General features: G+C 43.7%; 1 protein-coding gene across 19 annotated transcripts; it reads left to right on the top strand.

Annotated features, from left to right (window-relative positions):
• Positions 1-43: 43 nt before the first annotated feature.
• Positions 44-24,786, top strand: PCBP2 (poly(rC) binding protein 2). 19 transcript variants are annotated; one of them, XM_081898798.1, is made up of 15 exons: positions 44-193; positions 2,524-2,661; positions 3,119-3,142; positions 3,238-3,270; positions 3,836-3,952; positions 5,884-6,015; positions 7,929-8,057; positions 8,890-8,964; positions 10,760-10,846; positions 11,663-11,704; positions 12,854-12,926; positions 13,296-13,334; positions 14,390-14,442; positions 16,552-16,721; positions 19,684-21,770. In XM_081898798.1, exons 2-15 carry the CDS (start codon positions 2,593-2,595, stop codon positions 20,012-20,014), a joined length of 1,374 nt encoding a protein of 457 aa, XP_081754924.1. In that variant the 5' UTR covers positions 44-193; positions 2,524-2,592; the 3' UTR covers positions 20,015-21,770. The 19 variants fall into 19 exon arrangements, with proteins under 19 accessions (XP_081754924.1, XP_081754913.1, XP_081754931.1 ...); XM_081898787.1 differs by having other exon boundaries at positions 14,387-14,442; XM_081898795.1 differs by lacking the exon at positions 19,684-21,770 and adding an exon at positions 24,400-24,786 and having other exon boundaries at positions 45-193.
• Positions 24,787-24,843: the final 57 nt, after the last annotated feature.

Genomic DNA, 24,843 nt, shown 5'->3' with positions numbered 1-24,843 from the left:
CCTCCCGCCGCCGCCATCCCGCCCGCCCGCCCCGGCTCTCTCCTCCTCCCCTCCCCCCGTCCCGCTCCCTCCGCCCGCCCCGGAGACCCGCGCACCACCCGCCCTCCCTCCTCCCGCTCCCCCCCGTCCCCTTCCCCGCCCCAGCGAGGGAGCGAACGAACGCGTGAGCGGCCGGGCCTAGCCACCCCGCCAGGTAAGGGCTTCCCACCGCCCCTCGGAAAGTCCTCGTCTTTTTTCTCCCCCTCCTCCCCCCCTTTCCGAATCCCCGGCCTCGAGTAGCTGCGCTCTTCCGCCAACCCTGCGCCTCGAGCCGGGCCGGGTCGCTACGCGAGTCCGAGGATGCGCTTGCGGCCTACTGCGGCCGGGGCCCACCCGAGTGCGTGTGAAGCGCCTGGAGTCGGTGGGTGGGGGGAGGGGTGGCGCTGTTGCTGCCATTTGCGTCTCGGGGAGGAGCGGGCCCCGCGTGGAACGCGGCTGGGGGGGGGCGCAGTGGACTGGATGGCTGCGTGCGTGTGTATGTATGTAGTTGGGGGGGCGCTCTTGCTGCGTCACATCGAGCGGGATGTGGGCCCAGGCCTCTTGCGCGCGAGGGAGAGTGATGGCGGGGGGAGGAGGAGGAGAGGGGCGGGGATTTTTCTTTGAGCCGGGGGGGGGGAGGAGGAGGAGGTTGACGCTAAGGCGGCCGGCTGTGAGTAAGAGAATGGAGGGAGGCCTGGCTCGCGGGCCCAAGCGCAAGGCCGGCGGCAGCAGCAGCAGCGGGCGGGCGGATCTCATGGCTGGAGCGGGAGGGGTGGGGAAGAGAAAGCAGGACAGTTGCGTCGTGTTATTTCAAAACGCGTCCCGCCAGCTATACAGCGCCCCCTTCTTATTTTTTTCTCCCTCCGATTCCGATTCTTTTTTAGGCAGCTCTTCTCCACTGGCGGAAAGTCATTGTGAGAACTTTATAGCGCAGCTTTAATAATAGAAGTATAAAAATTAAAATAGAGCCCTGTTTCTATTAAACTGCCCGGTGGAAGGAGATATATATATATATATATATATATATATATATATATATATATATATATATATAAAAGTAGTTTTAGTATGAGGATGTGGGATTTGTTTAATATGCCCGTTCCCCTCTCCCTCGACCCCTCCACGAGTTTGAAATAGGTTTGACTCTAAACTTGGGCGGTGCAAGGTGCAGATCTGCAAGTTTATAATTGCTCGTTAGAGTGAGCAGCTTTAGGGTAGGAGATGGTTTGAGACCTTGGGGAAGGTAAAATACTGTAAATAGGAACTTCACTGGCTGGTGAAGAAAAATTGCAACTTTAGACTTCCGGTGGCTTGAGGATTGGCCTGTGTGGTTTCTTTATAAAACCAAAATCGGTTTAGGGTTGACAACCTTCCTTTCCATATATTTTAACTTAAAATCGATGTCATGGTTCAAGGTGTTATTGTAGGTAGTAATCCCTGTAAATAAAATTCTTGAATATTGGAATTTAAATGGATTAGTTGAGATAAATAAGAATTCAGGTACCAACTTGTGCAATGTTGCAGAAACAGCAAACTATTGGTGACTTTTAAGAGTTAAGTCTTTTATTTGGATCTTTGCTTTTTTATCTTAGACTAGTGTTAAAAATTATTTTCTTAACCTGATTCATAGTTCTTTTAGAATAAAAAAGTTTTCAGCTTGGAAGTTGCTTGCTCTTATTTTTTTCTCTTCATATATATGAAAGAAAATGACTTTTATATATATGACTTTCACTTGATTTGAAAATGACTTCATGCTCTCTAATGAGTAAATTATCTCTAAGCCTACTTAAAAGGTGACTTCCTGTCACTGTTCAGTAGTATGGAAAAAAACACACTGCTCATGCTTAAAAGCTGTTACTTTACATGGTTAAAGTTAAGTTTCATGGGTAATGGGGTTCTTGTTACTTATAGTTGACAAAAAGAACCATCAAGTTCAGCAGCAGGCATACATCTTGTCAAATATAGACGGATTTAAAAAAAATAATAGTGCAGATGAAGCTGTGAAAGTGACTGGGAAGTGCTTCTGCTGAAGCTATTTGTAGTTTGCTGAGCAATGGAACTGGAAACTGAAAGTGACAATTGATCTCTATCTCTCCTTCTAGCAAAGGAAGGAGGAGGTCAAGTTGTTCAAGGGGATATGTCTATTCTGTGCCACGAGCATTCAGGGGATCGTCTTTAACCAGTAGTCTCCAATGGGCATTAACACATTTGGCTACTAAGCACTACCTGACCAGTTTGTGAATAAACACATAAGAGGTGTAAACTTCTGCGCATCAACTGATTAGTGACAGTAAGCACATGCAAATCTGTGGCTTTGACAACTTGTCTGTGACAGTCAACTGGGCCTATTCCTCAGATTAAATCTAATGCAAGATACATGTAATGCTGAGGCCTGGAAAAAAGAACAAATACAGGACATCAAAGTGTTCAGATACTGCCAGAAAACAGTATTAATGAGTTAATTCTTGTGTGGCGACAGTACAAGATAATCTTTTTATTTTATAGGTTGATTTTCCTTCCAGCGACCAAAGATTTGACCACTTTCAAGCCTGACTTAACTGAATACAGCTCAAGATGGACACTGGTGTTATCGAAGGAGGTTTAAATGTCACACTTACTATTCGCCTACTTATGCATGGGAAGGTACTTGCTTTTCCTCATCTTGGTTGCGTCAGACTGAAACTAGGTCACAGTAAATGCCTTGGAAAACCTAGTTGTCTGATCAAATTAAAACATCAGTTTGCTCTTGGCGTACCATGTTCTTTGTAGTAGAGCGCTCAGTTAACCCCAGTGGAGAATATAATATTGTAATAAGTTGGTTGGGTGTGTCTTGGAAAAACAACCAAGCTTCCTCCTTAAAATATATTTAAGCAGAGATTTACAATATTTTGTTCATATATAAAGCTGCTCTAAGCACCATCTAGTAAGGATGCTACATTCAACTTTTTAATGTCCAAATTTGCACTGTTATGCAGCTGAAGGCTTGTTTGTACGTAGAGGGTGGGTATAAGCAGAATATTGTCTATACACTGAAGGGTGGGCTTATATTGGACTGTCAGAATGATTGAGAACTACACATTTCTTATGTTTGCTGTTTCAGGAGGTTGGAAGCATCATTGGGAAGGTGAGTGATCCGATGTAATTATTATATTCTTTCCTTAATTCAGATTAGTGACACTAATAACCAGTTTCTTTTTTCCCCTGTGTGTTTGTGTATAGAAAGGAGAATCTGTAAAGAAGATGCGTGAAGAGGTAGGTTCTTGGGGATAAGAGCAGTGAAAACAAATAAAGGGAAAGTTAAATATGGCAATAAGGGGCTCCTCATCTTGTAGAAACAGTTTACTGAGGCGATAGCAGTCAGTTTGAAAGATACGACGTTATTCATGCCCAGTATCAACTTGAACATAGCAATTTATGACTTTCCAAAAAAACCAACCAGTCTTGATGGGAAGGAGTGGTAGCTATTTGTATCTCAACTTCTGAAAGCTGTGTTTGTCAGTTTGGCAGTATCTCTGCTAGGTACTTCTGATCTGCCTAATGCACTAAAATCTGTAGCCTTATCCTTTGCATATTTATTTGGAGTAAGTCACAGTAAATTCATTGAGCCTTAATTCCAAAATAAGTGTGCTGTCTTACTAGAAAATCAAACGGTGGCTGTCTTACTAGAAAATCAAACGGTGGTGGTGGGAAGAGGCAGAATTAGAAAGGGGAGTCTCCTTTGACCTGCCTTGCAGTGGGTTGGGCTGGATGGCCCTTGGGGTCCCCTCCAACGCTGATTCTATAACTCCGTTCCCCCTCCCTCCCTCCCCTTTTTTAGAGTGGTGCTCGCATTAACATCTCAGAAGGGAACTGCCCAGAACGGATTATCACTCTTGCTGGACCTACTAATGCAATTTTCAAAGCATTTGCTATGATCATTGACAAACTGGAAGAGGTATGTGACACCCCCCCCCTTTTTTTTTTGATGGGTTGAATAATGTGTGTTCCATCTGCTGATGTGTTGGAGGTGATGATGTGGACCCATCGTTTCTGGCAGTGTTGAATGTGGTTACCATCTTTCCTGCAAACACAATGAGAAATTTACTCATACACGCCACATTTTGTGGAAACATGGAATTTCAATTCTACACAGTGGACTCTAAGACTCCCTTGAGAAGAAAATTTTGGAGCATGGGGATTAATTTTGATATTTGGTAGTATAGCAATGGAATGGCTGTCTGATTAAAACAATTTGATCATTGCTCGAGAATATAAAGAACTTCATATCTTAAAGCATTTCTCAAAGTTCTGTAAACTAGTTCACTTTTTATGTTGCTCAGTTACAAGTTTACTGCCAAATTCGGACTGGTACAGTGTTCCAAACTGCAATTGGTTTTCAGTTGCCTTTCAAATTAATAGCTTAGTGAAGTCATTTTACTTAGGATCTTACATTCTTTGCAAAGTTCATTCGCCCTGCTGTTTCATTAGAACACTATAGGAATAAACAAAGTTTGAAGCGTAAGATTGACTTTCTGGCAAGCTAAAATAAGTCTAGCAAGATGGGAAGGTACTTCTCTAGTGATATCTCTTAAAGCAAAATGCCTGTTCACTTAACCAGAGCTGTATGATTTGTTGTAAGCTGTGCCTCTTTAAACTTTTGAAATTAAGTGCTTGAGCATTAGCAGAATGTCAGTAACCCGAGAACACTTTTTGCTTCCCTACCTCCCCCACAAGGTTCGAGCTTCTGTCCTTGACTTGTGAAAGATGGTGTCTTATTGCTCCTGGCATGGAGATTTGCAGCTTGCTTAACAGAATAGCTGTTGCAGCTATTGAGTTTAGTTGCTTAGGCTGTGCTGTTTGTAAGGCTTACATCATAGCCAATGTATGAAAGATACTGAATATAAGCTCTGGCACTAACAGAGGGTTTTTGTTCCTTGAGTGCCAGGCCTTCATGAATGTTGTGCAGGCTTGGCTCTACTGAACCAGTTTAGAGTTGACATCTGGCTGCAGCGATTTTTTCACTGTCTTACAGTGTGGAATGATGGACAGCCTCTGGGATGCAGAGATTATCTACTCTGTGGATTTTTGCTGGATAGGAGCTTACTTCTAGACACCCACTATATTCTTGGTTCATGCTACAAGAGAAATCTCTGGAAAAGTACATGGGGGAGTTAATTAGCTAGCCCAAGGGCACCATAAAGTATACTTCCTTATTAAGAATATAACTAAGCTTAAGAAAATTGTACATGTTCCAGTTCATGCTCCCAAGGTGGCTTATTAACAATTAATGAGCATGCTTTTTGCATTCTACTCATACTCCATCAAGGAGTTCATGGTGCAGGAAAATTGAGTCATCAGGATATTGTGGAAGAACAAGGTGAATTAAGCAGTTTAGCCATATTTTAAATTTTTTATCAATACAGCTTCTGGCTGTGACTATGTGAGAACAGTTTCCTAAGCAGAAGCGGTTGTGAACCAGAGGTTGCCAGTGTTTGGGGGCCTGTGGGCACACTTACAAACTGGATAAATTGTTGTGGGGACTGTATACCCATCACAACCAAGCACACATTGTGACCTGCAACAGAATACTTCTTTCAAGCCTAATTTCAATGGGGGAGGGGACCTAGTGAGCAGCAGGGACGGCTACTGTCGGCACATGTGCATTCGCAGGAAGTATATTGTGAACCCTGCTATAAACATAAGTGCTGCATAGATAACAAATTGATGGACTATAATGATGGAACAAATACTTGGACTCTTTGGTCCTCTATAAAGTGTGTGCATTGCTGGAACCTCACATTTTTTGTCTCTTGAGCATCATTTTGTTGAAATTTTAACCTCCATTTGAAATTTTGATAGTTAAAGTTTGTTAACTTGTGCTTTCAGGACATCAGCAGCTCAATGACCAACAGCACGGCTTCTAGCAGGCCCCCCGTCACTCTGAGACTTGTGGTACCTGCCAGCCAATGTGGCTCTCTCATTGGAAAAGGAGGCTGCAAGATCAAGGAGATAAGAGAGGTGTGTACTTAGACTTGCGAAGTTTGTGTGTGTTGCAAAATGCTACTCGTTCCCCTTCACCATGACCCCGCCCTGTGCCAAATGTATTGAGGTTGAATGCCACACATAGACTCTGTGTCATCCTGCTTAATACAGCTGCTTATATTTAGTGCTCATGAAACTGAGACGAAGAGCGGCTGGAGCCAAGCGCAGTGGAGTCAGGTGCTTTTTGTAAGTTTGTATTCCCCTTTTGGTCTCCCGTCCTTTATCTCCAGGGTCAGTTTATTGCCAGATAAGCGGCAGACTAAGACCTTTAAAGAAGTTGAGTTGTATGCAAGGCTGGCATCTGGGATTTTTATTGACCACATTACCTAACTAATCAATCTCTTTCCACCCCCCTTTCCAAATTAAATCCATTGGTGCTATGAATGCGAAGACATTGGAGTGTTAATACCTCAGCTAATGTATCAGCATAGAATAACTATTAATATTCACCTTTGGGGGCCCATTTAGAGCCTTTCCTCCATGTATCTTGGTTGTGTAATAGTTCTCTCAATTTGAGCTTGGGAGAGGCCCCAGTTCTATTTGATTGAAAACCCTCATTTTAAAAACAAATGGGTGCATGGGTTGAAACATTTCAGAACAATAAATATGTCTACATGGCATATTAAGTGGTACAGGCCAGGTTAAAACTTTACATAACCGAATCCTCAAAAATATGTTAGCTGCATTTTCATTATGTGCTTCAGCCCATCCATGAGTGTTTAGGGTGGATTATAATGCATTCTGATTTTTATTGCCCATTTCTGCCTCTTGCACCAATTTAAAACTGAGCTAGCCTAGAAATAGAGATTTCCTTTTAGCTATCCATTTGCAGTTGGTTTCAATTGTCTTGACTACGTACTCTGGGCAGAATGCCATGTTGGCAAGCACTCCTACTTAACGTCAGCTGCAGGCCTACAGATACCAATTGCCAGTTCAGCATTGCTGCTGTGGCAAAGTGTTAAACATAGGTGAACTATTTACAGATAGGTAGCCGTGTTGGTCTGCCATAGTCAAAACAAAAAAAATTCCTTCCAGTAGCACCTTAAAGACCAACTAAGTTAGTTCTTGGTATGAGCTTTCGTGTGCATGCACACGAAATGTCTTCGGTATCTGAAGAAGTGTGCATGCACACGAAAGCTCATACCAAGAACTAACTTAGTTGGTCTTTAAGGTGCTACTGATAGGTGAACTATTGTTTCCTAATGTTTGGCCCTGGTCACTAACCTTTCCATTTGATTAGGATTGTATCCATTATGGAGTTTGCTTCCTCTGTTCCCATCCTCCTCCGCTTAAGAGGAAAGAAGAAAGTTGTTTTTGGTTGGCTTTCCATCTTGAAGCCCTTCCATTAGTTCATTTCCTGCTTCAACCAAGGGTGCATGCCTCTCTTCTCCTGGATAATCCCCCCATAGGCTTTATTTTCAGATTTATTCCATTCCTATATCTTCCCTTTATCTAAAGCTCCTTGTTCCTAAACGCAAAATTTGCCTTTAACTACTACTATCTTTTCCCCACCTTTGTGGAATAGAAAGTAAGTAGTGATAGGACTTTTGGGATTCTGTCCCTGTGGCTGTCATACAGGATTGTCTGTTAAGTCCAGTCTTCAGTAACAATGGTGCCTGCAAAACCTTGTCTTCACCTCCTAGTTTTATGCAGCTTTGAGACCAATAAATTTGTCCTCATGAAAGCTGGACTTTAGGGGCTTGTTAAGAACACTGGATAGTATGCTGGAACAGATCTTGTGATTTCTGTAATGTAGCCATGCACTAACATCTCATGACTAGTCCTAAATCACTTTGGATAAGAAGCTAAGTTATTGCTGTTTGTATATGTAATAAATCAGCTGTCCTTCTGTGAGGCTGGAAACCTGACTTGGTATTTTTAATCTTAAGAGCACGGGGGCACAGGTCCAGGTGGCTGGAGACATGTTGCCCAACTCAACTGAGAGAGCGATCACCATTGCTGGGATTCCACAGTCCATCATTGAGTGCGTCAAACAGATCTGTGTGGTCATGCTGGAGGTGAGTAATGGTGGAGTGACCTGATTTATTTAAGATACTAGATTAAAATGAGTAAATGCACACACAATGCACAAATAAACGAGAGAGGCTACAGAGGGATTGTTGCTAAAAGCTTTTGAGACAAGCAGAAGGGCAAAAGGAGCATTGTCACTGGATTGTGGCCAGCTGCTTTCTAGTTTTGGAACAGTTGCTACAGAATTATTTTACTGACAGCTGCTTCTCCCTAGTGGTGGTGTAGTTTTGGTTTTAAGTGATGTATGTGAAGGTCACTGGATATTTTCAAATAAAGCATTGGTTCTTAGTGGGTTCATGTCCACAGTATTTCCTGGAAGAGAACCATCAGAGCCAAGTCAGTATAAAAGCAGTTTAGGCTGCCTCAAAGCAACACCTGCAGTACAACTGTAGGTGCACTTGGAGGTATCAATCCTTGATCTAATGTGAGCAGCTCACAGAAAGCTCAGATTAGTGATGACTTGATGTAACAAATAACTGCTGTCTGATTCAACCCGAGACCCTGCAAAGTGGTCTTGTGCATGCCCCTCCTTTTGTTGTAGTGGCCCACTTGCCCATGACACCTCGGCGAAGTCTGCCTTGCACGTCTAGAACCACAGATGTGAGGAAATTGTGAAGAAATCTAAATCAATGCTTTGTGTCTCGGATTTTGATGACACTACTGCCTCCATAGCAGTGCCAATCAAATGAGGAAGACTGTGACGTGGATAGCTCATTAGTTTAGACAGCTAATAAACTGACCCATATAGCTTTGTGACAGATGCTTAACCAGAGTCTCCATAATTAACCATGTTTTCCCTCTTACTCTTTTATAATCTAGTCTCCCCCAAAGGGTGTTACCATCCCCTACCGACCCAAGCCATCCAGTTCTCCTGTCATCTTTGCAGGCGGTCAGGTAAGGACATTCCTCTTGTTGGGCATGGGTTGGGGGCAATAATATAGTAGCCTACCAAGCTTCAACACTGCCAGCACACATCAAACCACTCTGCATGCTTTATCACCTGTGCTGCCCATCTGGCCAGCATAGTGCTACCTCTGCTGCTTTGGTTTTGTTCTTTGGAGGCTGCTTTCAAATGTTCAACAGGCTCTGAGGTCCTTTGGGAATCGTAGTCAGCAGTGTGGGTTGGGGGAGTTAGCTGGAATTTGAAATTTGCACCAGACATAAGACCACAAGTCAGCCCACAATTTTTTCTGGCCTTCAATTTAAGACAGTGTTCAAATTAGTGGCTGATTGCAGTAGGCTTTGAATTATTCTGAACAGTTGTTCTAAAGCAGCAGGGGCTGAATAACGAGAAGGACAGGTGTTGGGAGAACTGGAACCCAGAGGATTGGGAATGTGAGGTGGAGATATGGCTGATAATCCTATGATACTGAATCCAAAATTCAGAACATTCTGGAATTACTTCCTTTTACTAGATGGTAATGACTTAAGGATGATTTAAATGCTGATTGTTAACTACAATTTGGGGAGGACACATTAAAGAGATGCCAAATAATACTGGATCTGACTCGCTTCCCAATGCTATTATGTAATTGCTTCCAGTACAAAGAAAGGTTGGATACAGATGTGTTAAATTTTTGGTAAAACAAGCGCATTGTTGCGACCATTGCAGGATGGGACTTCAGTCTCTCAGCTTGCTGGAATCCTGTTACCGTTCTCATGGATTTCATTGAAACATGTGTGCTTGAGTGGGCTGTGCGAGTTCAGATAGATCCTACAAGGCATTTTAAAGTTGTAGCTGGACTTGCAGATACTTGCAACTGTTTTAGGCAGATAGATTTCACGTCAGGTTGAGGCATGAGGGTTTGAGAAGCTAAAGCCTCTCAGAACTTCATGCCCAGAAAAGACTTCTGCATAAGTATGTGGAGTGGAGTTGGAACACTCTGGGGACTTTGTCATTGGACTGCTTTTGAGCACAGTGCCTCAATGCCCACCTGTATTTTTTATTTTTTTTAAAGAAGGCTATACCAACAGTGCAGAAGCTTCAAAGTGAGTTTGGTGGGGTGAACTAAGCAAATATTTGCAAGCCTGTCTAAGAGCCTTTTTGGCTAACGGGTGGGGTATAATTGCTGTAAATGCTGGCTGTGAAAGTGAAAAATGGCAGAGCAGAGTGTTAATGGATAGTTTCAGTCAGTAATAGAAATTTACAGGCAGCACCTGGACAGGGCTGGCTGTAGTTCACCCAGTGCTTATACATTCACATGCCACTTATATTGGGCTATCTGGCTGATACCTCTTGCTGGGGGAAAGGTGCTGTCGTGCTCTTGTTCTTGCCTCAATCCCTTCCCTTTTCTTTCCTGCCCCATTCATATTACCTACCCTCCCAGAGGCTCTTGACAGCTTGCTAGGCAGTTAATTGGCAGTGGAAAGGCACATGGGAGGTTACTGAAGATATAGTGGCAGAACCTCACTTGCATCCTGAGGTTGGTCTTGTGGCAGGTTAGTCCTGGTATGCCTTTAGAGAGCAAGACTCCTTTTGCCTGTGCAGGCCCCCCTGCCCCTGAAGGTGCCGGCAGTTGGGAAATCTCGCATTGTCTGGTGCTACTGGTGTGACATGAGTTGGAGTAAGCCAGCGTCTGTCTTTAGTACAGGTTAGCCCTTGATCAGAGTAAGTTTTATATGACTTTGGTGTTGGCGAAAGGTTTTGGATTGACAGCCCTGGAGACTGAAGTCCTCTATTTATCCACAGGACAGGTACAGCAGCGGCAGTGCAAGCTACCCCCACACCGCCCCATCAATGTGCCTCAACTCTGACCTGGAGGGACCACCTCAAGAGGTGAGAGGGGAGTTCAGTCTCCATGGCCCATTCAATCCTTGGCCTCTTTGAGACTGCCAACAAGGGTGGCAAGACTGGTGGTGGCGGCTTGTGCTGTGAACTCCTGTTCATTGGGAACTGGATTAAGGCCACCAAACACTACCTGGCAGGCCAATAGTCAGCCCTGCAGGTGGTAACTGCTTCGTCAATTCCAACCTGGGCTGCACTCCCCCCCGCCCCTGGCCTGCAGGTGAGAGACTTGTGCCCTCAAAGCCTCACTTAGTGTTAAGCAAGTCCCCACGCAGTGAGTGCCTTGCTGGGTCACCTCAGTAGGATAATCCCCAGAACCATCATGTTTGGCTGCTTCTCTCTCCCTATTCTTCCAGATGCATTTCTGCCATCCAGCACCTGGCTGTAGATTGTCCACTGCAGGTTCCTAGGCGTGTGGATTGATGGGGTGACTTAGTGGGGTGGGGATGAACACCCAGCTGGTTCCTCTTAGCTTTAAAAGCAGTTGGAGGCATAGGAGGTCTGGTCTGGAGTATGCCTAGGGCAGGAGGGCTTGTAGCACTGTCCAATCCTCCACTACACAACAAATCTTCACCAACAACCAGCTGCTAATACTATAATTCTTTTTGTGGTGGGGACCAGTTTCCCTTCTCACACTACGCACACTAGCAAATTCAAGCAGCCCCCTTAAGAGAACTGCCTGCCTTCAGGCTCCCCACCAACAATTCTCCCCCCTCAGCTCTCTGGCTTCCTGGCTAGTTGAAATCTGTCTGTCACTGGGTGGCTGTCCAATGGTTTTTAATAGGACTGTTTTCCTCCTTTTTGTAGGCCTATACCATTCAAGGACAGTATGCCATTCCACAGCCAGATGTAAGTTTTGTTTACACTTCTTGTCTTGAAATCACCCCACTTCTCCCTTCAAAATTTCTCCATGCTTTCTCAACAAGCAGCTTTAGAAGTCTGTTTTGATTTGAAGCTGAAATCTGACCAAAAACGATCCTCAAATTTTGTTCAGCACTTCTTTGTGTAGCCAATCTTAATCTGTCCTTTTTCTGCCGGCCTGTGACACACTTGCACAGCAAAGCTTGGTACACTTTTCCAAGTTTCAGTTCCCCTCTTCCCTCCCAATTTGATGTAAAGCCCCACAAACAAACAAAACAAAACTCCATGGTATACTGTCATTGTGGTTCTTGGTACAGGGCATAGGGCATCTTGGTGTAGTGCACTTCACCGTGGTGGTGGAGGAGAGGCTGGCCTCAGACTTCTGCTTTGCTTTTGTCTCCAAACATGATACTCTGCATCATGTATAGTCACTGTGCAGGTGTGGCTAGGAGGTGGTGGGGCTTTTGCTTGGGGTGCCTTTCCTTGGCACGCTTTCTTCTAATAAAGCCATTAGCTATCTTTGCTTGATGTAAAAGGATGTTTTTCCTTCTTTACCCAAACCTTCTGGTATTTGAGCTAGATGCAGCACTTGCAGCTTCTCAGTGAAAGATACATAGGGATTTGATCTCTGCTCATAGCATGTTTAGAACAGGCAAGGGTGGGGCTGGGGTAAGTAGGTGTAGGGGAGAGAGCTAGAAAACTGCACTGTTTAATACTGGGGAGAGCATCTGACTCCATTCTGGTCACTCCTCATGATATACCTCTCCCCTCCAAATGCTTGACAGAGTCCTGCATGGTGTAGTCCCAAGCACCACTGCAAACCAGCCTCTGTGTTACTTTGCCTGTTCGTGCTTGTCTCCTAGTGTTCGTCACAATTCACTGCAGATGCCTTCTGTTGAGCCAGGGGACTCTTGAGATGGGTGTTGGCCTCACGCCCCATGGTGCTTTCCTTCTGTCTGCACCCATCTCCGCTCAGGGAAGCGCTTGCACCTTAACCCAGTTTTCCCTCTCCCAAACTCCTGCCCCAAGGGGCAGCACCTCATGCTCAGCTTGCAGTGTCTGTTTTCCTTTAAATTGTATGCTAAGCAAGTAAGCCTACGAATTTCCTAACATCCGTCTTTCTCTCTTCCTTTCTAGCTGACCAAGCTGCACCAGTTGGCAATGCAACAGTCACACTTTCCAATGTCTCATGGCAACACTGGATTCAGTGGTATGAAAACTCCTCCTTTCTTGTGCAAGCTACCAGTCCAAGAGTCTTTCTTCACTTGGCCTTTAGTGCAGATGTTTGGCTTAAGCACCATTGTTTTACTTATATATATATTAAAAAATCCACAGGTAACCATCTTGGGGTGAGGGTGGATTTCACTGCCCTGAAATGAGATCAGATTGCTATTAGGTAGAGTCTTCATGTTGCTTTCCTTCTCTCACCCTTTCAACAGCTTTGCCAGTTACCTCTTGCCTTTCAGCTGCTGCGATCCTGACGCTAGTGCCAAATTGTGTAATAGTTTGTCTTGTGGCTGAAAGCCTGATAGGGCTTCAGCTAGGACCATCACACTTACTGTCCCTTGTATCTTGACAGGCGTTGAATCCAGCTCTCCAGATGTGAAAGGCTATTGGGGTAATGACTGAAAAAAAACCACAAACAAACCTGTAGTTAACTCTATTGTGTGTTAATACTGGTGGGAGATTCTTTCCCAGGCAGCAAATTCTGCTAACCCATATAGTAGAAAGGAACCGCAAAGTAGTGTTGGGTGCAAAGGCCAGGCTTATTAAACCTCCCTTCTCTTGCGAAGAAATCTAGCTGGAAACTGTTGGAGAGCAGGACATAATAGAATGAATGAAGTGTCTTATTTCTCATTTGGTAACCAGTTTGTTTGCTTGTGAAGGTGGTAGGTCAACCACAAGTGTATCTGTAAACAGCTACATTGGACCAATAAAACTAAAGGTTGGACCATGCTTTTTGTGGCATTACTCTTTTCTCCATTTTGGTCAATGCAAATGTGTTCCTCCACTTCTTGCGATGTTTTTGAAGCAAGAAGAACATTGACACACAACTATAAGGCACAAATGGGAAGATGAGAATGCATGTTTGTTTGGGGGTCTGTCTTTGCTACAGCTTTGTAGGACTCTTTAAAAAGGTCATCCTGGCTCATTTGTTCTTTCTTGATTTGAACAGAATCACTACTTCACCCCCACCCTGGCCAAATAAAAACCATTCTGTTGGTGCTTGCCTTATAGCCAGAGGGTGGAGTTTACCATTGTGCTGTGGCGTATATCGCAGCAGAGCAATCACTGCAACTTTTAAGACCGAATGATCTCCCCTCTCCCCATGCATTGCTCTGGGGGTTATTCCCACCCCTCTGGCCAATTTCAGGGGTATATGCAGATGAGGGGGGAGAAGCCCCATTGCTCAAGGGGAATCCCTCGTGCATGGCTTGTGCTGACGGGGCTCGTTAGGTGAAACCTGCCAATTGATTTTAACCCTGGTGCTTAGGAAGAGGGGCTTGGATTTAACATCTTGCATCTCGCTCTTCTCCTGTTTGAGAAACTCTTCAGGTTAGCAGTTTTTCCTGCCGCAAATGCTAGCCTGACCGGTCTGGCCTCTGTTCAGTGCCCGCCCCCCTCGCTGTGCCTTGCATTAAACTGGTCTCGATCTCTTTTGTGTCTCAGCAGGTTTGGATGCATCAGCTCAAACTACTTCTCATGAACTCACCATTCCAAATGATGTAAGTATTTTTCAGAGATGCAAAATTCTAGGAAATGGTGGCTTGCAGATGGGACAGAGCTGCAACTTTCAGATGGGCCTGGGCTCCGGCGCTGCTTCCAAGAGTCCTGCGGCAGGGAGTTACAGAACTGTTCCTGTCCTACGCTCTGGACAGCTGCCCTCTACGTGGAGGGAGAGAGCAGAGTTCACAGCACTGCTACAGATGGCAAGGAAAAGGCAATTGGACTGTAATACCGTAATGGGGACACCCAGGCTACTGCCTCTTCTGTTTTGAAGGAAGCTCTTGGGTTAAGATTCCTGACTGTAACCTGAAATGAGAGACAACTTTTGTACTTTCTTATTGCAGTTGCACTGGTTAAGTGAAACAGGTGGAGGGATGCAGGATGTGCAGCCCATCACAGGGCGCCATGTGGATTTTTGTGTGGTGAAATCTTGAGCATACAAATACATAGAAAATTGGGTGCAACCAAATCTGATTCAGCTGGCAGCAGTGCATGGGCCTCTCCGTGCTCTTGGGAGAGCATTGCAGATGAGAACAATTGAGACAATACAATGGTCTGTTAGATTTTTGCAGGCAATTTCATGGGGTGACTTCAGGCCACCACAGAGCTATCAACTGCTGAAGCTGGCCAGTCTGTTTGGCTAACCCAGAAGTAGCCCAACAAAAGGCTTGAGTGCCTATTTGGACCTTAGTGTATTTGTACTCTGCTTGCACAGATGTACTTTATGGGTGGTTATACCACCAAGCTTTGTTTACAAACAAGGTTTTAGGTTCTGTTCTCTGGGTAATATTGTTACGGCAGTCTGTAGAGCAGAAGATAGTTTGGTAGTCTAGCGACTGCTGGGAGTGTTGTGAAGCATGTAAGATTTCGCTTTCTCTAAAAAGAGACTTCCATTTTTAACAAAAGTGCTTTTTATATATTTGTTAAATTTGTAAGCCACCCTATGCACGAAGATTTCAGGGTGGTTCACAACATAAATTTGCAATATAAGAAACACAAAATACATAATAAAAAATAAGAACAAAGCAAATCAATAATCCTTCCTCCCACAAGGGAAGGAGGAGTGTTTTCACCTGGTGCCCAAATGTGTATAATGTTGCCACCCTCTGGATCTCTTGGAGGAGACACACAAAGAAGGGCCTCAAGAGGAGGATGTCTGGGTCTGAGTAGGTTCATATGGAGGAAGATATGCACTTGGAATTAAGTATAGATCCTGAGTATAGATTTGCCTTCTAAAATTTAGGTATTTGTGGATGACTGGGGATTCTAGTAAAGAAAAAAGAATGCTATAGGGAACGGTCTTAATAGGTAATGTGAACTTCAGATCCAGAAAAGGGACTTTAACAAGTTGTTCTTAAACAAAAGTTGGAGAAGTCAAGACAAACTTGATCTTAGACAGGCAACTGAATTTTTATTAGAGTTTTAAGTTTGATTCCTCTCCACATTTACTGTGGAGATAAAATGTTACCTTATCGTAAAGTGAACGTGACCAGACTGATGATTCTTTTCTTGGTCTGCAGTCATGATTTCAGATGGTCCCTCCAATTTCATCTAAAATGAGTGTTTTCACCTTTTCCAGAGCAAACGGACTGACAAATTTAGATTGGCCACAAATAATAGTATCCAGAGTGTCTTAGTGGTGTAAAGTTTGTTTTCAGTATGCTCACATGTTTTCAGTACAGCTGCATCAAGGATAGAGAAAGAACAATTACAGTAGAAGCCTTTCAATCTGCCTTTCATTCAGAATCTAATGTGTGGAAATCTTGAGGTTCACAGAAAACAAGCATGTTAGCATAGTGTCTGCAATATGAGATAATATATAAAGAGTTGTCTGAATAGTTCATCAGTACAAATGGCTCTTGCATAGATAGGCACACAGATACTGTGTTTCGTGGGAAATAACATGAGGTATCATTCTTGAGTTAACAAATGTTTACCTGATAGTGAAAGCACAGAAGTAGGCATATGCTAATCAGATAATGAGTTGGAATTTAACTAGCTTCCCAGAGGTTAGGCCTGTACTTGACCTGAAAAGAGAATAGCAGGACAAAATGATTATTTTGGAATCCTAAGCTCCATTTTGACCATTATCAACTTTCGTTTCTCAGCTGATTGGATGCATCATTGGGCGTCAAGGCGCCAAGATCAATGAGATTCGCCAGATGTCTGGGGCGCAGATCAAAATTGCCAATCCAGTGGAAGGATCTACTGACAGGCAGGTTACCATAACTGGATCTGCAGCCAGCATTAGCCTGGCTCAATATCTAATTAATGTCAGGTAAGTCTATTCAAATGGCATGCTGCTTGGTAATGCATGTATGAGTTGGCAGAACTGGGGAACGTGAAAGATGACTAAAATCAGGGCAACATTTTGAAAAAGGCTGTTTCTCTGAGCTGAAATAGAACAAAACCACCTTTCTTCTTCCCACTTCCCTGGTGCAAAAGCAGCCTGTGCCCCAGACCTCTCCATTGACTTTCTAGTAGGTGGTATGGAGGAAGGAGAATAGAAATAAATGGGATATGCAACACTCATTCCTTGGCAGCGCTTAGGCTTCTTACTAGAATATTTCTGGTTTGTGACAGAGCCAACCAATATTGCTTCTTGAAAGTCCTGTGTCTACCTCAAGGTAGACTAAACTGGAGTCTTGCTGCTAAGCTGAGCCTGTACAAAAATAAGATGCCTAACTGTTCCTTTAAAAAAACCAGAAACAGCTGGTGCCTTTTTTGAGATCTGGAAGCTATGCAGCCCGGTTTACTGTAGTTAATAGAGGAAAGGGAAGAATTGGGACTGCCCCAGGGGTGGAGCTTTCTGCACTGCAAAGGCTGCAGCAGCACCCTGAGTACTCTTGCTAGCAGCAAAACCCTCAGCTATGGGCTGCAGCAGTTCTCTGCAGCAAACAGTGGCTGCTTCTTGGGCCCTGTCCTTAAAAAGCCTACTTGGCAAGAGGCCCTCTGCCGCTTTCGAGCAGATCAGATGATCTCATAAGGCAAAAGTGAAAGCATCAGCTTAATGGAGAGCATTGACTTCAATAATTAAAAACCCAGGCATGAGCAGCTGGCATTTCATGTCCTAGATTTCTTCCCTCTCTTTCCAACGTAGCTAAAGTGTTCATTGCTGAATGACAGGTTAATGATTAGAATCTATGGGTTAGCCTCTGGCTCCAATGTAAGTGTCTTCCTTCTGTAATGTAGCAAAGTTAGGCTTGCCTGTCAGCTTTCAGCTCTCTAAACTGCCCACTAATGAGTTAATGCATTGCAGGGGGTTCGATTAGATGACCCCTTGGGTACCTTCTAACTGCAATTCCCAAATACTTATCTGCTATGATTTTTAAAGCAACACTGCTACATTTTCCTTGATCCTTTGCCCTGAGGAAGTTGAGAGCACCTCAATTTTCAAAGAAGTGGCCATTTAGGATGCTCAGGAAATAGTTGATTCCAGGTTAGTTCCCCAGCTGTACTAGTCAGAAACCAGGAAGTTTCTGCCACCAAATTTGCAGCATTCAATGACTTGCTGCTTACAAATAGCCAGTTTCTGCAGTTGAGAATTCTTTCTTGGAGGTTCACAGACACAATATTATTGCGTTGTGGTGGCAAGCAGCAACCAGTTAGCTATACATTGGCTGATATATTATGGCCTGCAAGAAAGAAGGCTGCTTTGTAAGCGGCTAGATGACACTTGGAAAAAGTTATTTGTAAGAGAGATTGCTAATAGGTACTCCTCCATTCTGAATTCCTCAAGGGCTTAGGGTATTTTTTATAGTGTCTAAAAGCCTAAATGCTACCTATAAATCAGGTAAAAAGAGTTTGCTTGCAAAGTTACAGTATAAAGTACTGAGGGGAAGGGAACTGCTATGTAAACAGCCATCCTTAGAGTTTCACATTTTGCCATGCTTACCAACTGTCCTTCAAATCCTATCTAATTGATGTGAACTGCTAAATGTATTTTGCAAGAATCCCAGGTTGTCAAGGCTGGTTTAAGCTAGGAGAACCAGTCATTTTAAACAACAGATTCTGGAGCATATAGGTGGGGATAGAGTGTGGGTCATTTTGATGATACTGATGATACTGCTTCTTGTGTTCAGCTCTTACTGGGCTGCATGTTACTGGTGTAACATTGGTTAAAATTCATTCAGTTCAGAAACTCATTTAAGAACAGTGTTCATAACTGTTTCCAACTATCTCAGTGATCCGGGCATTCCAAGAATTCTTTTGCCAATTTTCAGTGGAGCTCCTCAAGTGCTCTGTTGAAGCTTAATCCCATGAACAAATGAAATTGTGGAAGATTGCTCCTGCAACATGAGATGAAATTGCTATTCAAATAAAATACATGGCTCTTTTCTTTAGAAGCAGCCTACATTTCCACTTGCTGTAGTTCAGTATGCAGGAAAACCTAACTGAGAACCACAATGTTGTATCTGAAAAAAGACGTGCCTACCATTCTGCAAGCTCTTCCTTATTCTAACACAAATAAAGCCTTCCCTTGGGTGTTTGGCTTGTTTTTTGAACCATTTTTTAAAACAAAAATTATCTGGCTAGATGAGGAATAGCCTCCTCTGCTGTTTATTGACTGTAAGGATGTAGAAAACTGGGTTGTGTTAAAACCTCTGACAGTTGCGCAAAGGGTTTGTTTATTAAGACTTCCCTGATAATTACGACAACCTTGGAGTGGAACACAATGCACTGTTAGAATTGGTTTGCTACCTAAATGCATGTTTTGAATACTGGCAGGAACTACAGCCTGTCTGCATTAAATCTGAAGGGACAGCTGCATGGGCAGGGGAGGGAGGGAGAGTGGTGTGTTGCAAGATATTGTCAGGAACAGATAGGATTTCAGCTGCCTTGACTACATTAGGTTTAGTGGCAGTTCTCTGCAGGTTCAACAAAATGTGTGTTGTAGTTCAGTATTGAAGCAACCAAGTTTCTGCTTCTGGAATTGAGGAAATAAAAACTTGGAACTGTTATTCTTATTGGGGTTGGGATTGGAACTGTTGTGTAGGCTGGGATTTTTGTTTTGTTTTGAGGGTGGGGGAGAGTTATTAGTGCACCATGGTACACCTAAGAGAATGTTGAGATTCCCTTGCAGTCAGCATTCTCTCCCATCCCACCTTTCTTCTGGCTATGCTGTTTCCAAAGCTTCCCAGAATAGTTTCATGCTATTTAAGCTGTTTGTGTCCTGTGCTTTTTGTGTGGTGTTCCCATCCACCCACCCGTATTTTTGTTCCTTTTTTCCTCTGTTACAGTTTAGAAAGCGCTAAACCCTCCTCCCAGGCAGCCTCCGTCACGATCCCCGACCACCTCAGCATCAACCTCTCTCAACCCTCCACCCCTTCTTCTTCTTCCTCCTCCACCACCACCCCCTCGCTTGCGACAGCGGGGGTCTCCGACGCACCCTCCAGCCTCCCCAACCCTCTTCCGACCGCCCCCTGTGTCTCCAGTCTGCTTGGCATGAAACCCGTCCCTCTCCTGGCTCTAAATGTTGTGTCTGCTGCTAAGGGTGCCTCCACCACCTCAGCTGTGCCATGTGTTACTAACAAACTGAAAACGGAAAAACAGAGATTCTCTCCTTACTGAGTGTCTGCTTGTGGCCTTAGAGGAACAGCAGATTGCTTTTCAGCAATGGGGATCCCATAGAGGAGACTTGGAAGAGCTTTTTTTAAAACTTCAAAAGAAAAGTGAGCTTTGTGATTCCTTTAGGATGGAGTTTCTTTTTGCTGGCAACCTCCACTAGGTCAAAGACAATTGAGCAAGTGTATTAATCTGTTTGAGTCCAGTAGTGATCTTGATTATGTAGCTTGTAGCTGTTGCTTTAGTAGTTTTGTTTGCATTGTTACATGGAATAAGGTGGGTGGGGAGGGAGCTGGGTGGGCAGGGAATGCTAGGATCCGTTAACAAGATAACTCACTTGCAATTCCTTGGTTTAAGCTGTGCAAAGAGGCTACTTTGGCCAAACTTGTCTCAATGTCTGTCCTTTGTAATAAAGCTGTCACGGTGAGAACATGCACAGATGTGCCTGAATTGGGACCGAACTCTGACCACAAGCCGATTGAATCTGACATTGCACCCCCAGGCTAAACTTTTTTAAAAAATATTATCTACACTACTGCACTGCACTAACACCATTATTAAGTATATAAACTTCCCTATGGAGGCTCTGATACCTAATACACAATTGTGAGGGTGTGAGCTGTAATGGTGCTGGGGGCGGGTTCAGACCCTGAATACTATTCCTGCTCTTGTACAAACTGCCACTTGCCAGAGTACACAACTCACCTGCTCAGTAGAACAAGTAATATTCTTTGTGTGCACACCCTTTCCATGTAAAAAAACTGCAGCAGGCCTTTAAAAAGCTTGCGTGATTTTGATGCCCATCTTTCTCCACACCCAAGACTTTTATTAGCCACTTAAGAGAGTGAGAGAACCTGGAGCGACATATACGCTGTAATGAACAGCTGTGACAATGCTGCGGGTCTTGCTTTCCTTTATGGCATCTTCTAAAATAGCACTTGAAACCTGTTCAGCTTTCTGATACTTAGTCCTTAGAGGTGGATATTTCAGACACCTAGAGATGTGGTTTTAGAAGCACCTGTCTCCTGATGGCAATACAGGCCATCTGAATGGATGTTCCCTCCCTGGCGCATGTATTCTGTATTGAGAGGTGATAATCTATAGAGGCTGGGCAGTTGGCTTCACTTGTTCTGGTATTTCAACTTGGGCTTTTGAGGCCAGCAGCTGCCTGTTTCCTCCACTAAAGGCTATTTAAAAGCCGTGTGGGAAAACTGGGCAGACAAAACAGATAATGCAGCGGGATGACATGCTCTTGTGTTGAGCATAGTACGTGTTCATTCTTTCTGTCTGCACCTAAATTCACTTGATCTTTAGCCTGGGGTTGTCACATGAACACTACAGACACTTCCTTTTTTTGAGCTCTCTTAGTCTTTCCAAAAACATAATAATTCAGGCAACATTGAATAAGAAACGGTGACAGCTGGAACTGCTAAGAATCTTGTGTTATCCTTTGTATTAAAAGAAAGTTACTAGAACAAGTTTGAAATGATGACTGATGGCTTGATTCTGGGGCTGCACTAGTTAACTCTTTGCATCCAGGGAGCTGGGAGGGCCTGGCCTTATCCTATCATAGGGGACGGGGAGGCCATCAACTGGCTGACTTAATGCAGTTCTGTCAAACCCTTTTTCCTTGAGTAGCAGAAGTCTTTTTTAGTACTTTGTTTCTGCAGTTTGACTTTCACAATTGTAACTTTTTTTTAAAAAAAACTGTTCTGCTCTGTAGTGTAACCACATAAAGTAAAAATTGTCCACTCTTAACCAAGTTTTTGGGCTGGCCGTCTTGTTTTATAGTGTTCTGTAGAGGCTGAATTAATGGGCTTTAATTTGTTCTCGACTAGCAAGTCTGGTTATGTGTTGTCCAAAAGCTATTTGTTCATGCAGCACTACCACTAGCCAATGGGGTTGACGATATGGAGCACCAAGTGGTGGGAAATTGAGATCAGGGCTTCGTTCATGTTCCCTTTTTCTATCCAGCTGGCATCCATGTGGGCCTGTAATAACCTTTAATTTCTATTAGCTCTAAGTTGAGGTAGGCAAAAGATGTTCCACTGTCAATTTTTATTATAGCAGAGGTACACTAAGCATATATTACTGAACTGGTTTCCCAAGAATCCTATGAATGGTGTGTCCACTCTTGGCATCTTTTAGAATCTTGCCCTTGCCTCCCGAAAATTTTCACTCCCATGTGCAAATCGTTGCTGGGGGATATTGCAGAGCAGATCTGCTTCCAAGGTTTGGGGCCCTTTCAGAGAAATGCAAATAAGTTGATCTCCAGCAGAGACTTATTCAGTGAGCCTCTGAAACAAGCTGCTCTCTGTGTCAACCTGATTGCTTTTGTAGCCTCATCCATGGGTTCATGACATGTCCATTTCTTGCAGCAGAAATCTTCTGTTACAACTTGATTTGCTAGTATCTTGCTTCAAGACACATCAAGTAAACACTATTTGCAGACACAATGTTGGGCTCTATGTGTTCGCTTTCTAGTGCTCCCAGTAAGATTGTCATTCTAAAAGAACCTTATGTAAATTTCTCCCGGATTGGCAGAATTTATGCCCTTACCCCAAGATACTCCTACACAGTGAGGGCCAACAGCAAAGGTTTGGTTACCTTATCTAGTTGAGAGATGTTGACTGTAGGCCATCACAGCACACAGCGCACATGCTTCTCTGCCCTGAAATGAGCATAATTGACATTGTTTTCTTCCAGCTCCACTTAACAAACCCCCTTCCCCCTGTTCTTTACAGGCGAGGGGTCAGAGAATCTATATATTTAACTCTGCTCATGCTGCTAAAAGCCAGACTATACAAGTGCACAAATACTGGTTCATGGGGAATAGAGTACCACACCTTTTCTCTTAATTTGAGGAAAATGTCTTTGCTCATGCATATCTGCAGTTTTTGCAAAACTACACTTTGAGGATATGTGTGGGGTGGTGAGATGGGGCGTCCTGCAGACTCCCTTCTCAGTTCTAGAAGAACAGCGTACAAGCCAAACTGCAATACAACAAACTGCACAAACTTTTCCCATCATAAGCTATTCTTATTGCACCCTTGAATGGTTCTACCCTGCCAATTGGACTGTCAGTTTCAGCTCTTTGGGGCTTCTTGGTAGTCTTTCGCATTCTAAAAGAAGCAGAAGAATATTTAAATGATCCGGCCACATGGGCAGGGTCTGATCATGAGGGTCTTTCACACCGATAGTGGCACAATTCTTTGGGAAAGACCTGCACAATTTGGCTGCACCCCTGGGGTTGGATCATCTAAAATATTCTCGCAGCAATGGAGTAGCTGCTTATGGATGCACACACCTTGCAGAGCTAGGAGAACCTATAGAAAGGGCAGCTAGTTTGCCTTGGAACATAAAAGGTAAGTTTCGTATAGCTTGGCTCCACCTCTTGGATAAGATCTCAAGTTTTTAGATAACTTGAATTGGTTGAATTGTGGTTGGGCCTTGAATGTTATTGAATGTTGGTCTCTGTAAGCCCTTGTGGGGTCAGCTTGCAAGAGTCCAAATGTGGGAAGGGGTCTAGTGGAAGTCCTCCTTTAAAGAACCTTGTGTATTGGGGATTTATGCAATCCCCTCCCCCTGCCCACCCGCGATAGATAGAAATGTGCCCTTGTGTTAAATCTGGAGTAGCAAATTGATTGCTGAAGCAAATGTTAGGTCCTCTTAAGCACTGCTTATTTAAAGCCTTGTGAGCAGTGAACTCATCTGATCAGAGTGACATGGCTTAGAATATGGTAAAACTTCATAGGCTGAACAAAATAACAGTGGCTTTGGGATTTAAGCATCAGGCAACTGTAAAAGTGGTCTGATTTATAAATCGAACCATTTCTGGCTTGCCTTTTTATGATCTGGCTGGTTAATTCTTTCCTTGCCTGTTAACCATGGAACTTAATTGCCTAACCATTGCATACGTTTTGGTGGCTTCCTTCAAGAACAAGACACTCAGACACACAAGGCAAACTGAGCCACAGCTTGCATGCTAGCGGCAACTGGTGTGCCTACTGCTAACAAAGCTCTGAGTGAGAGGAGTTCTGGTGACTGCCTGGCCCAGCAGGAAAGCAACATTCAGGAACCACTGAACATTTAGGACCATCTAAAATTTACTGCAGCCGCACATACTTTGAGGATAATATATTCCTTCTGGGCATCTTAAATGACAAAGGGGCCTTCCGGCCCACTGCTGATCTACAGCTGCTGCTATATTGCCTGGCATGGTATGGGCTGTGCAGGGCATTGGTCTGTGAGTGATGTGGGAACCAAAGGGTTTTGTTCTGGCTTTTGATTATATCATACGTTTGGGGTTTAAAATATTTGTAGTATGACTGGGTAGGATTTTCTCTTAACAGAATTTTTTAAAAGGCCTTTAACCTTTGTTCTCGTTGTAGGCTTTCTTCGGAGACTGGTGGAATGGGAAGCAGCTAGGACAATGCAACCGCCTCACTCATTACCCGTTTCTGCTGTTCATCCCCATGATCCATCTGTGTAGTTTCTGAGCAGTCAGCGATTCCAGGTTTTAACTAGTTTGTAAATTTTCAGTTCTACATGCTTTACCCATCCACTCATGATTTTTTTTTTTAATTGCAGCATTTTAATTCCTTTTCTCTGTTCAGCTGTTAAAATGCTGATTCATATTTTAGTTTATAAGCTTCTCCCCCTTTCTTGGCTCATGAAGTTTTTCTGTTATGTCATGAGATGTAAGAGTGGAATTAATACATTTCAGTTTAGTTCTGTAATGTCAGAAATTTTTCAAAAAAATAAAAAGATGGACTGGAGCTTTTTTCCTTGTGAATAGAAAATATTGTGGTGCTCTTGAGTTTTTATAGCTGGCC

This window comes from Podarcis melisellensis (assembly GCF_964234715.1).
Source record: "Podarcis melisellensis genome assembly, chromosome: 2".
Taxonomy (NCBI): domain Eukaryota; kingdom Metazoa; phylum Chordata; class Lepidosauria; order Squamata; family Lacertidae; genus Podarcis; species Podarcis melisellensis.
Note: the sequence above shows the minus strand (reverse complement) of the source record. Positions and strands in the feature narration are given on the sequence as shown.

Coding starts and splice junctions, on each gene's coding strand:
- PCBP2 (XM_081898787.1), top strand. CDS start 2,593: ATGGACACTGGTGTTATCGAAGGAGGTTTAAATGTCACACTTACTATT. Junction 8,965..10,759: donor TCATCTTTGCAGGCGGTCAG/GTAAGGACATTC, acceptor ATTTATCCACAG/GACAGGTACAGCAGCGGCAG. Junction 14,443..16,551: donor AACTCACCATTCCAAATGAT/GTAAGTATTTTT, acceptor TTCGTTTCTCAG/CTGATTGGATGCATCATTGG.